The 12,016-nt window shown below is 37.7% G+C and overlaps 1 protein-coding gene across 1 annotated transcript in view; it reads left to right on the top strand.

Moving 5' to 3' along the window:
* The first annotated feature begins 1,610 nt into the window (after positions 1-1,610).
* The window catches only part of SLC9A9 (solute carrier family 9 member A9), a 590,634-nt gene continuing 580,228 nt past the window's right edge, over positions 1,611-12,016 (top strand). Inside the window, exon 1 of the mRNA XM_037736839.1 lies at positions 1,611-1,733. Within this exon, the coding sequence (XP_037592767.1) occupies positions 1,700-1,733 (34 nt within the window). The 5' untranslated portion in view covers positions 1,611-1,699. The remainder of the gene's footprint in view (positions 1,734-12,016) is intronic.

Below are 12,016 nucleotides of genomic sequence, written 5' to 3'. Positions count from 1 at the left end.
AAAAAAAAAAAAAAAAAAAAAACAAACCAGAGAGGGAGAGGTAGGGAAATATCTACTTGCCTAAACAGGAAGTAAGTTCATGATCACAATACAAAAATGAAGCAAAGATTTATTTATGACTAAAACTTCATTTAAAAATGTGATGCTCAGAATCTTCCTTCACCTTCAACCCAGGAAAATGTTCTGACAATGTTAAAAATGTTTTACTTGATGAAACAGAAATTTGGCCTTTAATTAATAATGCTATTTTTAAGAACAAATTTATGCATTTCAAAGCCTTTTATCCAAATTCTGAACAAGATTTACATGATATGAGATTAATGAGAAACAAAAAAGAAAAAGCAGCTGAAACAGAAATACAAAAAGCTCTTACTTAGCCAATATTATTGCTATTTTTATTTTCAAATCCAGAGGGGGCCAATGTAAAGATTTCCTATGCCAGCTCTATATTACTTCCTACCCATGATCCCTTAACCAAGTTACCTCCTCTCTGTACATTTGGTTTCCTGATGTAGTAAATGGTCATAATAATAATGGCCACTAAATTGGGTGGTTGGGCAAATGGAATGAAAGAGTACAACACCAGCAATGTTGGCTATTATTGCGGTCTGAAAAAGCCATAAAACATTGGACACAACTAAGAGATGGCACATAAGATAAATACTATAAAAGCTGTCTGAACATCTAACCTGATGGTAGCCTGATGGGAGTGGCAGTAAAGGTGGTTTGACTTTCAGGATAGTACTGCTCAACAGCTCCTGCTGGGATTTAAATGATTATTGTTTAGCTCTTTTCTCTTGTTAGCAAGTGTCTGGCAGGGCCTATCTCAAGTACATTCTGTAAAATACTATGGGAAGTCCCTTAAGAAATAACCAAGTGCATGCTTGGGTCTGGTCTGATATTAAGGGTAACAACGGTCACTGGGCATTAAAGGGGGCACAAGTGAATTTGAGAGATAAGGAGGGTGGCGTTTAGCAAAACACAAGGGTATTCCTGAACAGAAATCTACTGTAAAAGGGAAAGAGACTATTGAGAAATTATTATGTGTCACAAGAAGCAGACGGCTGCCCAGAAATGCGCTTTCCAGAAAGCTAGAATAGTGGAATTCTGGCATGCTCTCTGGATTTCTAGCTGGAGCCTATGAGTACATGAAAACAGTGCACACCTTGGGAGAATGAGTTTTGTGAGATGTTTAAACCTCTGTCACTTGGATATTTAAAGGTTGTTGTACCTGCCTATTTTATTTGTTATCTCTTCTGCTCTAGTGTTATACTGGTAAGAACAGGGGAGTGAAGGCTGCAATTGCAACAGGGGCTACAATCTTGCCTGTTTCATATAGCAGATATTCCATCCGTGCCGTAAAGATGAGGGAGGAGGAAATGAGGCCAGAGAAAGCTTGAACTTAAAACTGGAAGAGCCGAACTGGGCAAACTCCTGAAAAAAACGAATGTAAATGTCAGACCAATCCTGGCTTCTAAATATTGTATTGCTAGGAGTAGCCAGTGAAAGATGGGGCCCTTCACCCTCGGGGTGCCAAGTGTCCTCCATGTCCCGAGCCATCTTTGGTGTGTCCATTTGCTTTCCAGGTGGCTCAACTGCAGGTCCACTCAGCCTCTGTTGACTAAAACTGAGCTAAAAGCGGAAATAAGGTGAAAGAAGGGTGAAGAAGAGAAAGCATCAGGGAAAATAAAAGGATCTGATGGAGTGTACAGAAGAAGTGAGAAAAAATCAAGGTGAAGGGAAAGAGAAAATAAAATCAGGATGAAAATAAGATAAAATACAGGGAAGAAAGGAAAGAAAGATGAGAATGGGGTAAGCACAGGATTCAAAAGACTTCACTAAGGACCTAGGATCAAATTGTTGTGCTAGAACTGGGTACAGAAAGGAAAGATTAAAAAAAAAAAAAGTATCTTGGAGGAGCTTCTGAGGGTAAAAGAGATAGAAGGAAAGAAAAGATAGAGGATTAAAAATGTTATTTGTTATTCTAGATGTCCAGATAATAATTAATCATATTTGTGTCTGTTGTGTTAAAGTATTTAGTGGTACTGTGGGCAGAACCACAATCAATATTATTTCAGAACAGTGATGCCCTTTGAGGAACATAAGAAGGGGAGGAAGAAATCAGATAAACTGTGCAGGAGGAGAGAAGAGGCCAGTCCTGTGGGATATTGCAGAGACAGGCTGACGCTGAACCCTTGGGAATAGAAGTGATGCAATGTCTGTAAGAAGGAGCAGGATGTTTACTATTTTCTGCATAAAAAGAAAGAAAAAGAAAGAAAACAGAAAAAATTATGTCACTGGCTACACACAACTCTTTCTTAAAGAAGAACACATTGGCATCTGATTCATTGATCACTGAGTTAATTAATTGTCATCTTGAGGCTTTGCTATGTATAGTAGTTATTTACATGTGACATTATCTACCAGTTATTTTACTGTTGTTAAAAAACAAACAAACAAACAATTGGGAAACCATTAAGCTGAGACAACCTCAGTGCCTTGGGTTCCTACAAAAGCAAACTGAAAGGAACTCAACGTAAACAGTAAAATAAAATATAAGCTTAACTAATCAGAAACTGCCAACTAACCTCTAACTGGAGACTTTGCACATTAACCAAACATTTTCTTTGTCTTCTTTCTGTGAACACCTTATAAAAGCTTTCACCTGAAGCCCCTTTGGTGAGGCCTAAACCACTCTCAGTTTGGTGCTGCCCAGTGGATGAATTCTCATCAGCCCAAATAAGTTATTTAAAAGTTTAATGTGCGGAAGTTTATCTCTTAACACTATTTATTTTTAAACCAGCCTTTAGTACTTTTTTTGTTTGTGTATTTGTTCTGTTTACTTTATGGCATGAGTCATTTATTGCTGTATCGATTGAGATATCTATTAAGTCATCTCTTAGGCAGGCAGTCCTCAAACTTTAATGAGTATCAGATCATCCAGAGGACTTGCTAAATGCAGATTTCTAGACTTTATACCACCAGAGCTTCTGATACAGTGGGGTTGGGGTGGAAGAATCTGCATTTTAACAGATTTCCAGGTGAGGCCGATGTTACCAATCCAGAGACCTTACTTTGAGAAGGACAATATTTGAAAAACAACAGAGTGCTTCTACTATGTGTAAATACTATTACTGCAGTGATGTTGAATGACAAAACTGTATTTCAAGGATAAAATTTTTAGAGTTCAGAAAAAAATTATTAGAAGCATTCATATACAAAGGGATCTGCTATATCAATAGTAAAATCAGAGTTCTGTGGTGTTTTGAAGGGAAAACTTCTGAAATGTATAACTTTCTATAATAAGATCACCTGCTTGAGGTTCTGAACTTTTCAAGGTAGTATCTCCAATTTTGCAACCTCAATCTTAAGAGTTATAAAGAAAAATGTTTCCTTTTCTTCACATGATCCCAGCTTGGCCCAGAGAGAAGGACATATTTACTAACATTTCTGTTCTCTTGGAATAGTCCTGGTGAGGAAGCTTGTGCCTTTTTCCATCCCCTCTAGGGGATGTGCTACATTTGGGCTATGGTATACACTAGGGGACTATGATCCTAAGAGTCTAAGGTGCCATCTTTTTCTATTTCTTTGACTCCCTAAGATTTAGGTGCAAACAGGCTTGTCTCCACCCTTGTCATCATGAAGTAAGTCCATAGTCAGTGGACAGTGTTCTTCCATAGTCAGAAGTCCCTGCTGAAGACAGAGTACAATAAGTCTGCACAGCCAGTGGGGTGAGGGGACTCAGAGTCTTACATGCAGGCTTGGATATACACTCAGTGTGCACGTGGATATTCTGGATCTAAAAAACTTTGTGTCTAAGTGACATTCTCCATTCTTTAACAGAAGCCCTGCTAAGCCACTGATACAGTTGTCCTTCGAGTGTTCACTTCATCTGTCAACATCTTGGAAGGAAGTGGGAGAGAATTTTAGAGCTGCTAGATCTCTGAAATACAGGCTGGGAAAGCATAAGATGGACACTTGGGCAGCAAAGGGCAACCCAGGGAGAATGAGTATCTTCATACAGGCCAGCTTGGGCTGGGGCAGCTCACAGTGGTTTGTAACACAGCCACAGCCAGTACATCAGAGCCTTGGAGGGCCCCAGTTAAGTGCCACCTCAAAACAGATGGGCTTCACTATGTGAGGTCTTTTTAGGAGTTTGTGGAAAGAATGATTATTACTTTCGTAGTGTCTCTTTCCCCATACAGTGCTTCTCAGTCAGACCTGCAAAGAGAATTGAGTTTCCCATGGGGCACTGGATACACTGTGTTCATGCTGACCTTCAGATTGTCAGGGTCAGGCTGAAGCAATCTCCAGATTAGTTAATCCAAATTCAGACTTCTTTATCATTCTGTTAACGACATCAAGATCTAAATAGTCTCTTGGGCTTGGAAGGCTCCTGCATAGGGTCCTGGAAATACCCTGCTTCTATCGCCAAGTCTTAAATTGGTTCTAAACTGTGTATGTTGTAAAATCTGCTCAGGGATGTGGATTTTAGAGACTCTGAAGCTTCAACCACAGAAGGGCAAGGGAATAAAGAAGAACACGGATTTTCTCCTATAGGGCATATGCCACATTTTTAAGCAGAAGTAGAGGGCCAAAACAAACCAACCCATTTAAATGACCCAGAGGGGCCATTTAAGATTTTCCATTGAAAACTCCCTGTCCTAAAGAATTTGATTGCATAGTGACATAATGGGGAAAGACAACTCTGAAAAAAAGTTTTGGTCTTGCAATCAGAACAGCAATTAGAAAAAATGAAAGCAAAATAAAGGTATACACGTTAAGAGGTAAGATGGGGTGAATAAACTGCTTTATCCTCTAGAGAAAGACTGAATTAAAAAAAGATGGGTCTAAAAAATGAGAAATATTTTAGCTGTTATCTTTTTAAAGAGTATTAGGGCAGGAGAGCTCATAAAGATCAAATAAAAGAGGCAAGATCATGACAACTCACCAGATTAATTTCTCCAGTGAGAGCCCAGATGGAGGAAACTATTGAGAGAGGTGTTTGTCTTTTTTTTAGTCCTATTTTTCAAAAACTTTTTTATTATGGAAATTTCCAAACATATACAAAAGAAGAGAGAATAATATAATGACTCTCCATGTGCCCATCTCTGTACTCCAGTGGTTATTAACATATGGCTATTCCCATTTCCTGTGTACTTCCCCACTCCTCCTCCAAGTCCCAGCACCTGCTGGAGTAATTTACAGTTAATCCTGGACATTATATGATTTCATCTATATTATCTCAAAGAAATAAGAATTTTAAAAAGTTTAACCACAATATCATTTTACATGTAAAATATTAATATGTTTTCATATTATGTATCTAGCTAGTTTTCTGATTTCACCATTTTAAAAATAACATCTCTTTTTTATCTTTGTATAGTTGAGGGTACAATTGCAGATTTCTTATATGCATATATTATGCAGTGGTAGAGTCTGAGCTTCTAGTATACCCACCACCTGACTATAATTTCACCATTGTTTATAAATATCATAGTAATATATGGCTTGAGTGAATCAAGATAAGAAAAAAAGTTCCCACATTGCATTTGGTTGATATGTCCTTTAAACTTTTTAAAATTTATTTATTAATAGCCTCCAGCTCCCTCCTTTCTTTTTCTAATACATTTGTTGAAGAAACTTTGTCATTTGTTTTCTATCATTTTGAGAGGTATCCTCTTAGAGTTGCAAGAATAAGAGAGCAGTAGGAAAACTTCATGGAAGAGCTACGTGGGGTGATTTCAGAAACACTGGACAACATTTATTATAGATGGGCTGAGAAGGTTAAGAGGGAATACATTAAACATCATTAGATGATGAGTTTGAAGTTTACACAGTCATTTCAGGTGGCAAAATGTCTATAGTCATGGTTTGGGGGAAGATTTCCAGGAAACACAGTTAGGACTCTGTGCAAAGGTTTAGGGAAGATGAAGCACAGTAAAGGGGTGTACAGGAGGTACAAAGGAGATCAATTCCAGGCCAGGGTTAGCTGTTGGGCTAATGGAAGGTAGCTTATGGATAGAATTCTCCAACTTGGCTTGGTGATGCCAACTGATGTATTTGAACAATGAATGCGATTGACTGACTCAGAACTCCAATTTGATTTCACATGGGGGACTCCAGAAAAACTGCCTGGTTCTAAATAAAAAAGATGACAGGAATTCCGGTCCAGCAATCAATGCTACACAGGAGAGGGGGAAAAAGGCAAGGCTCTGCTGATCTTGCAGAATCCATGGAAGAGCAGAAGGAAATGGAACATTAGGGCGTATTCCATTGCTGCAGGAAAACATGTAGCTGAGAGAATAGTTCTACTGCTGATGATGTGAGAAAAAAAGGTTTTCAAGGCTTGGAAATTCAAAAGCCAGGAAAAGGAAAAGTTTTTGGGAAAAGTACATGAAAGAAAGCATAATGGAAGTTCCAAATAAGCTGAATTAGAAATGAAATTGAAGATGTTACAACCAATACCACAGAAATACGAATGATACAATAATTCAAAGCTACTATAAACACCTTTATGCACATACATTAAAAAATCTAATGGAAATGGATGAATTTCTGGAAATATACAACTCTCCTAGATTGTCAGAAAGAAATAGAAACCATGAACAGACCAGTAACAAGCAGCAAGATTGGATCAGTAATAAAAAAAAATAATAATGTGAACAAAAAAAAGTTTAGGACCAGATGGATTCACAGCTGATTTCTACCAGATATTCAATGAAGAATCAGTTTTGGTCCTGCTGAAACTATTCCAAAAAATAGAGAAAGAGCATATTCTCCCTAAATCATTCTATGAAGCCAGTAACCTCTAATACCAAAACCAATAAAGAACATAATTAAAAAAAAAAAAGAAGAAGAAGAAGAAAAAGAAAAGAAAACTGCAGACCAGCCAGACATGGTGGCTCATGCCTGTAATCCCAGCAATTTGGGAGGCTGGGGAGGGCGGATAACCTGAGGTCAGGAGTTCAAGACCAGACTGGCCAACATGGTGAAACCTCATCTCTATTAAAAATATAAAAATTTGCCTGGCATGGTGGTGGGTGCCTATAATCCTAGCTACTTGGGAGGCTGAGGCAGGAGAATCGCTTGAACTCGGGAGGCAGAGGTTGCACAGAGTCAGGATCACGCCACTGCACTCTAGCCTGGGTGACAGAGCAAGACACCATCTCAAAACAAAACAAAACAAAACTACAGACCAATATCACTGATGAACATAGATGCAAAAATCCTTAACAGAATGCTAGTTAACCAAATCCAACAGCACATCAAAATGATAATACATCATGATCAAGTTTCATCCTAGGAATGCAGGTATGGTTTAAGGTACACAAATAAATAAATGTGATACATCACATACACTGAATTAAAAACAAAAACCATATGATTATCTAAATATATGTAGAAAAAGCATTTGATAAAATTCAGCATTACTTTGTGATAAAAATCCTCAATTAAATAGGCATGGAAGAGACTTACCTCAAAGTAATAAAAGCCATATTTGAAAAATCCACAGCCCATATCATACTGAAAGGGGAAAAGTTGAAAGCATTCCCTCTGAAAAATGGAACAAGACAAGGATGCTCAGTTTTACCACTTTTATTCAACACAGTGCTGCAAGTCTTAGCCAGAACACTCAGACAAGAGAAAAAAAAGAAAAAGGACATCCAAATTGGAAAAGAGGAAATCAAACTGTCACTGTCCACTGATGATACGACCATGTACGCAGAAAATCCTAAAGACTCACCCAAAAGGCTCCTAGATCTGATAAATGAATTTAATAGTCTCCGGATACTAAATCAATGAACACAAATCAGTAGCACTGCCATGCACTAACAATGACCAAGCTTAGAATCAAATCAATAACTCAATCCCTTCTACAACAGCTGCAAAAAAATAAAATATTTAGAAATATACTTCAGGATGTGAAAGATCTCTACAAGGAAAATCACAAACACTGCTGAAAGAAATCACAGATAACACAAACAAATGGAAACACATCTCATGTTCATGGATGGGAAGAATCAATATTGTGAAAATGATTGTGCTTCCTAAGCCAATCTACAGATTCAATGCAATTCCCATCAAAATAATATCATCATTCTTCACAGACCTAGAAAAAATAATCTTAAAATTCACATGGAACCAAAGAGAGCTCACATAGCCAAAGCAATACTAAGCAAAAAGAACAAATCTGGAAGCATCATCTTCAAACTATACTACAAGGCTGTAGTTTCAAAAGCACCATGGTACTTGTATAAAAATACTCACGTAGACCAATGGAACAGAATACAGAACCCAGAAATAAAGCCAAAAATTTACAGCCAACTGATCTTTGACAAAGCATACAAAAACATAAATTGGGAAAAGAACACCCTATTCAAGAATGGTGCTAGGAAAACTGGCAAGCCACCTATGGAAGGATGAAACTGGATCCCTATCTTTCATCTCATATAACAATCAACTCAAGATGGATCAAAGACTTAAATCTAAGACCTGAAACCATAAAAATTATAGACGATAACATAGGAAAAATGTTTATGTTTATTGGCTTAGGCAAACAATTCATGACTAAGACCCCAAAAGCAAATGTGACAAAAACAAAAATAAACAAATGTGCCCTGGCTTCTGCACAGCAAAAGAAATAATCAGCAGAGCAAATAGACAACCCACAGAGTGAGAAAAAATATTTATAAATTATGTAGCCAACAAAGGACTTGTATCCAGAATCTACAAAGAACTCAAACAAATCAGCAAGGAAAAAACCAAGTAATCCCATCAAGAAGTGAGCAAAGGACATAAATAGACATTTTTCAAAAGAAGATACACAAACAGCTAACAAATATATGAAAAAATGCTCAATAGCACTAACCCTCAGAGAAATGCAAATTAAAACCACAGTGAGATACCACCTCATTCCTGCAAGAATGGCCATTATTAAAAAGTAAAAAAAAAATAGATGTTGGTATGGTTGTGGTGAAAAGGGAACACTTTTACACTGCTGGTATAATTGACATTGTATTAGTGTAAATTAGTGCAACCACTATGGAAAATAGAATTGAGATTCCCTAAAAAATTAAAAGTAGCTCTACCATTCAATTCAGCAATCCCACTACTGGATGTCTACCCAAAGGAAAAGAAGTCATTATATGAAAAAGATACATGCACATGCATGTTTATAGCATCACAATTCTAAATTGCAAAGATATGGAACCAAACTAAGTACCCATCAGCCAACAAATGGATAAAGAAATGGATAAAGAAAATGTGGTGTATATGTACCGTGGAATACTTCTCAGCCATAAAGCAAAATAAAATAATGTCTTTTGCAGCAACTCAGATGGAGCCAGAGGCCATTATTTTAAGTGAAGCAACTCAGGAATGGAAAATCAAATATTGCATGTTCTCACTTCTAAGTGGGAGCTAAGCTATGAGGACATAAAGGCATAAAAATGATATAATGGACTTCGGGGACCCCAGAGGGGAGGGCTGGGATGAGAATGAAAGATAAAAGACTACACACTGGGTGCAGTGTACACTGCTCAGGTAACGGTTTCACTAAAATCTCAGAAATCACCACTAAAGAACTTATTCATGTAACCAAAAAGCACCTATATCTCATAAACTATTGAAATAAAAAATATTTTAATTATGTGAATGATAATATAGACAAATATATGGGCAGAGAAAACAACGAAATATAAAAGATAAAAGAGCATAATGATTCCTACTTAGAAATATCCACAGTGGCTTTAGTTAGGGCTTTGCTGAAGGTAATCCTCCAAATGAGACCACTAGGGTAATGAGAGAAAACTTTATCCATAAAACAGAGTTCCCGGATGAAAGGAACTCTAGGACCAAAGCTGCTGCAGTGCAAGGCTAATGCCCTCTTAGAATTCTACTCAAGATGGAGCAATAGAGAAGGCACAGAGGGTGGGATTTCAGAGAACGCATATCATGAATGTGCTTAAAGAGGGGATGGAAGATAAATTACTAGGCAGCATTCAAGCCCAGGGAGGAGCTGGATTCCCCAAATGTGACAATCAAGAGGGAAATAAAAATATATTAAAAAATTATATTATGAAAATTTCCAACCACTCACAAAAGAGAAAAATATCATATGTTCCCATCATGTAGCCCCAGCTATCATAAAATTGTTTTCATTTCCTTTTTAACTATTATCTCACAAAATTTTATGAGGGAATATGTTAAAGGTCCAGACGACACATTATTTAACTAATAAGTAATGAAGAGGCTTTTGACACAGTAGATGAACACAGAGGGGAGTGACAGAGCTTTACATAAGACTGGAGGAACAGAAGTATTAAGCTAGCACATTTCAAAATTTTAGAATAGAGTATTTCAAGTGCCACTCTTTAATGTCAAGACAGTATATACAAGTGATTTCTCCATTGGCACAGAGAACTCCATCTTACAATAAATGGCCAATTTCTCTCTTGTGGGTTTAAATTATCTCATAATTACCTCTGGACCACATGCCCAGTTGATGTCTATATTGGTTAGCCTGAAACAGAAAATATTTCATCTATAACTTTGCATTTTCTTATGTTCCTGTCTTTCCCCAAATTGTACTATTTACAAAACTAGAGACAGGCAATTTGGTTTAGGACAGCTGCTCTAGGGGCATAGAATCTGCTCATGCTTCCTGTTTTTTGGCACAGTGTGAGTAATCTGTAGTTGGGTCCATTCAACTCTGTCATTGCTGAAGAGTCTGTAGATATTCTAGTGCTCCAAAGATGGCCCCAAACATCACAGCTGGTGAAGAAAATCTGGCATCATGAGACTGAGCCCAATCCAACAAAATTAAAAAGCAAAATCAGAAAAAAGTTCAAATTCAGCTTACAGGAAGAAGGGAATTTGATTTTGAACTTGAGAGCTTTTTCTCACAATTTAATAATCAAATAACATTCACATTCTGGTGTTTGAATGATGCATCTACAATGCATTTTTGAGAATTTTTTTAATGGCATACTTTTTGTTGACCTGGTTAAACACAACTTGTGATTAACACAATTTTAAAAAAATGAATAGGCGGAAATTTTAATCCTTTAGTGTGGGGTGAAGTTAAGGCAATTTCACTGAGTTTCTATTCTCCTTACAGCCTTTCAGGGCAACAGCAAGGCCACTCTTAAAACTAGTCCTAGGAGGATACAAAACACACATCTACATGAATCCAGGGACAGGCTTGCTCAGACACAATGCAGGTTTCCTCTTTCCTTTTTAAATAAAAAAGAGCTGGGGAGAGTTAACAGGGAGCCCTTCGCTCACATGGGCAGCATTTGCACCCAAATCATCATAGAAAAGCACTACGCATAGCCGGGAAATGACTTGTACATGAACAAGCACCTGTGCAAGAGATCACCATTGTCCTCAGCTAGAAGCTCTGCAACAAGATAGCAGGCCACGTCACACATCTGATGAAGCGGATTCGGAGGGGCCCAGTGAGAGGTATCTCCATTATGCTGCAGGAGGAGGGGAGAGAAAGGGGAGACAATTATGTTCCCGAGGTCTCAGCCATGAGGAGACCGTTAAAGTAGATCCTGACACTAAGGAAATGCTGAAGCTTTTGGATGTTGTCAATCTGTCCAAACTGCAGGTCACTCAGCCTACAGTTGGGATGAATTTCAAAATGCCTCAGTGAGCTGTTTCAATCTGTCTGCAATGCTGTAATATTTTCAATAATCCTGGGACAACAGCATTATTGACAAAACAAAACAAAATCCCCTCTCCCAAAAACACTAAGAAAAAACAGGGAGCCCTTCTGCTCCTATCCTTACATCTCCACAGTGGCTTATGAAGAAGGATACTTCTACCTCCACTTCTGATCTCTTGGAAGAGCCATAGAAAGCTTTCCTCACTCGTGTAAGGTGTCAGGAAGGGGTCTAGTTTCTGCTTTCTGCACATGGCTAGCCAGCTTTCCCAACACCATTTATTGAACAGGGAATCCTTTCCCCATTGCTTGTTTTTGTCTGGTTTGTCAAAGATCAGATGGTTG

This window comes from Cebus imitator, unplaced genomic scaffold (genome assembly GCF_001604975.1).
Source record: "Cebus imitator isolate Cc_AM_T3 unplaced genomic scaffold, Cebus_imitator-1.0 Scaffold30, whole genome shotgun sequence".
NCBI classification, from domain to species: Eukaryota; Metazoa; Chordata; class Mammalia; order Primates; family Cebidae; genus Cebus; species Cebus imitator.
Note: the sequence above shows the minus strand (reverse complement) of the source record. Positions and strands in the feature narration are given on the sequence as shown.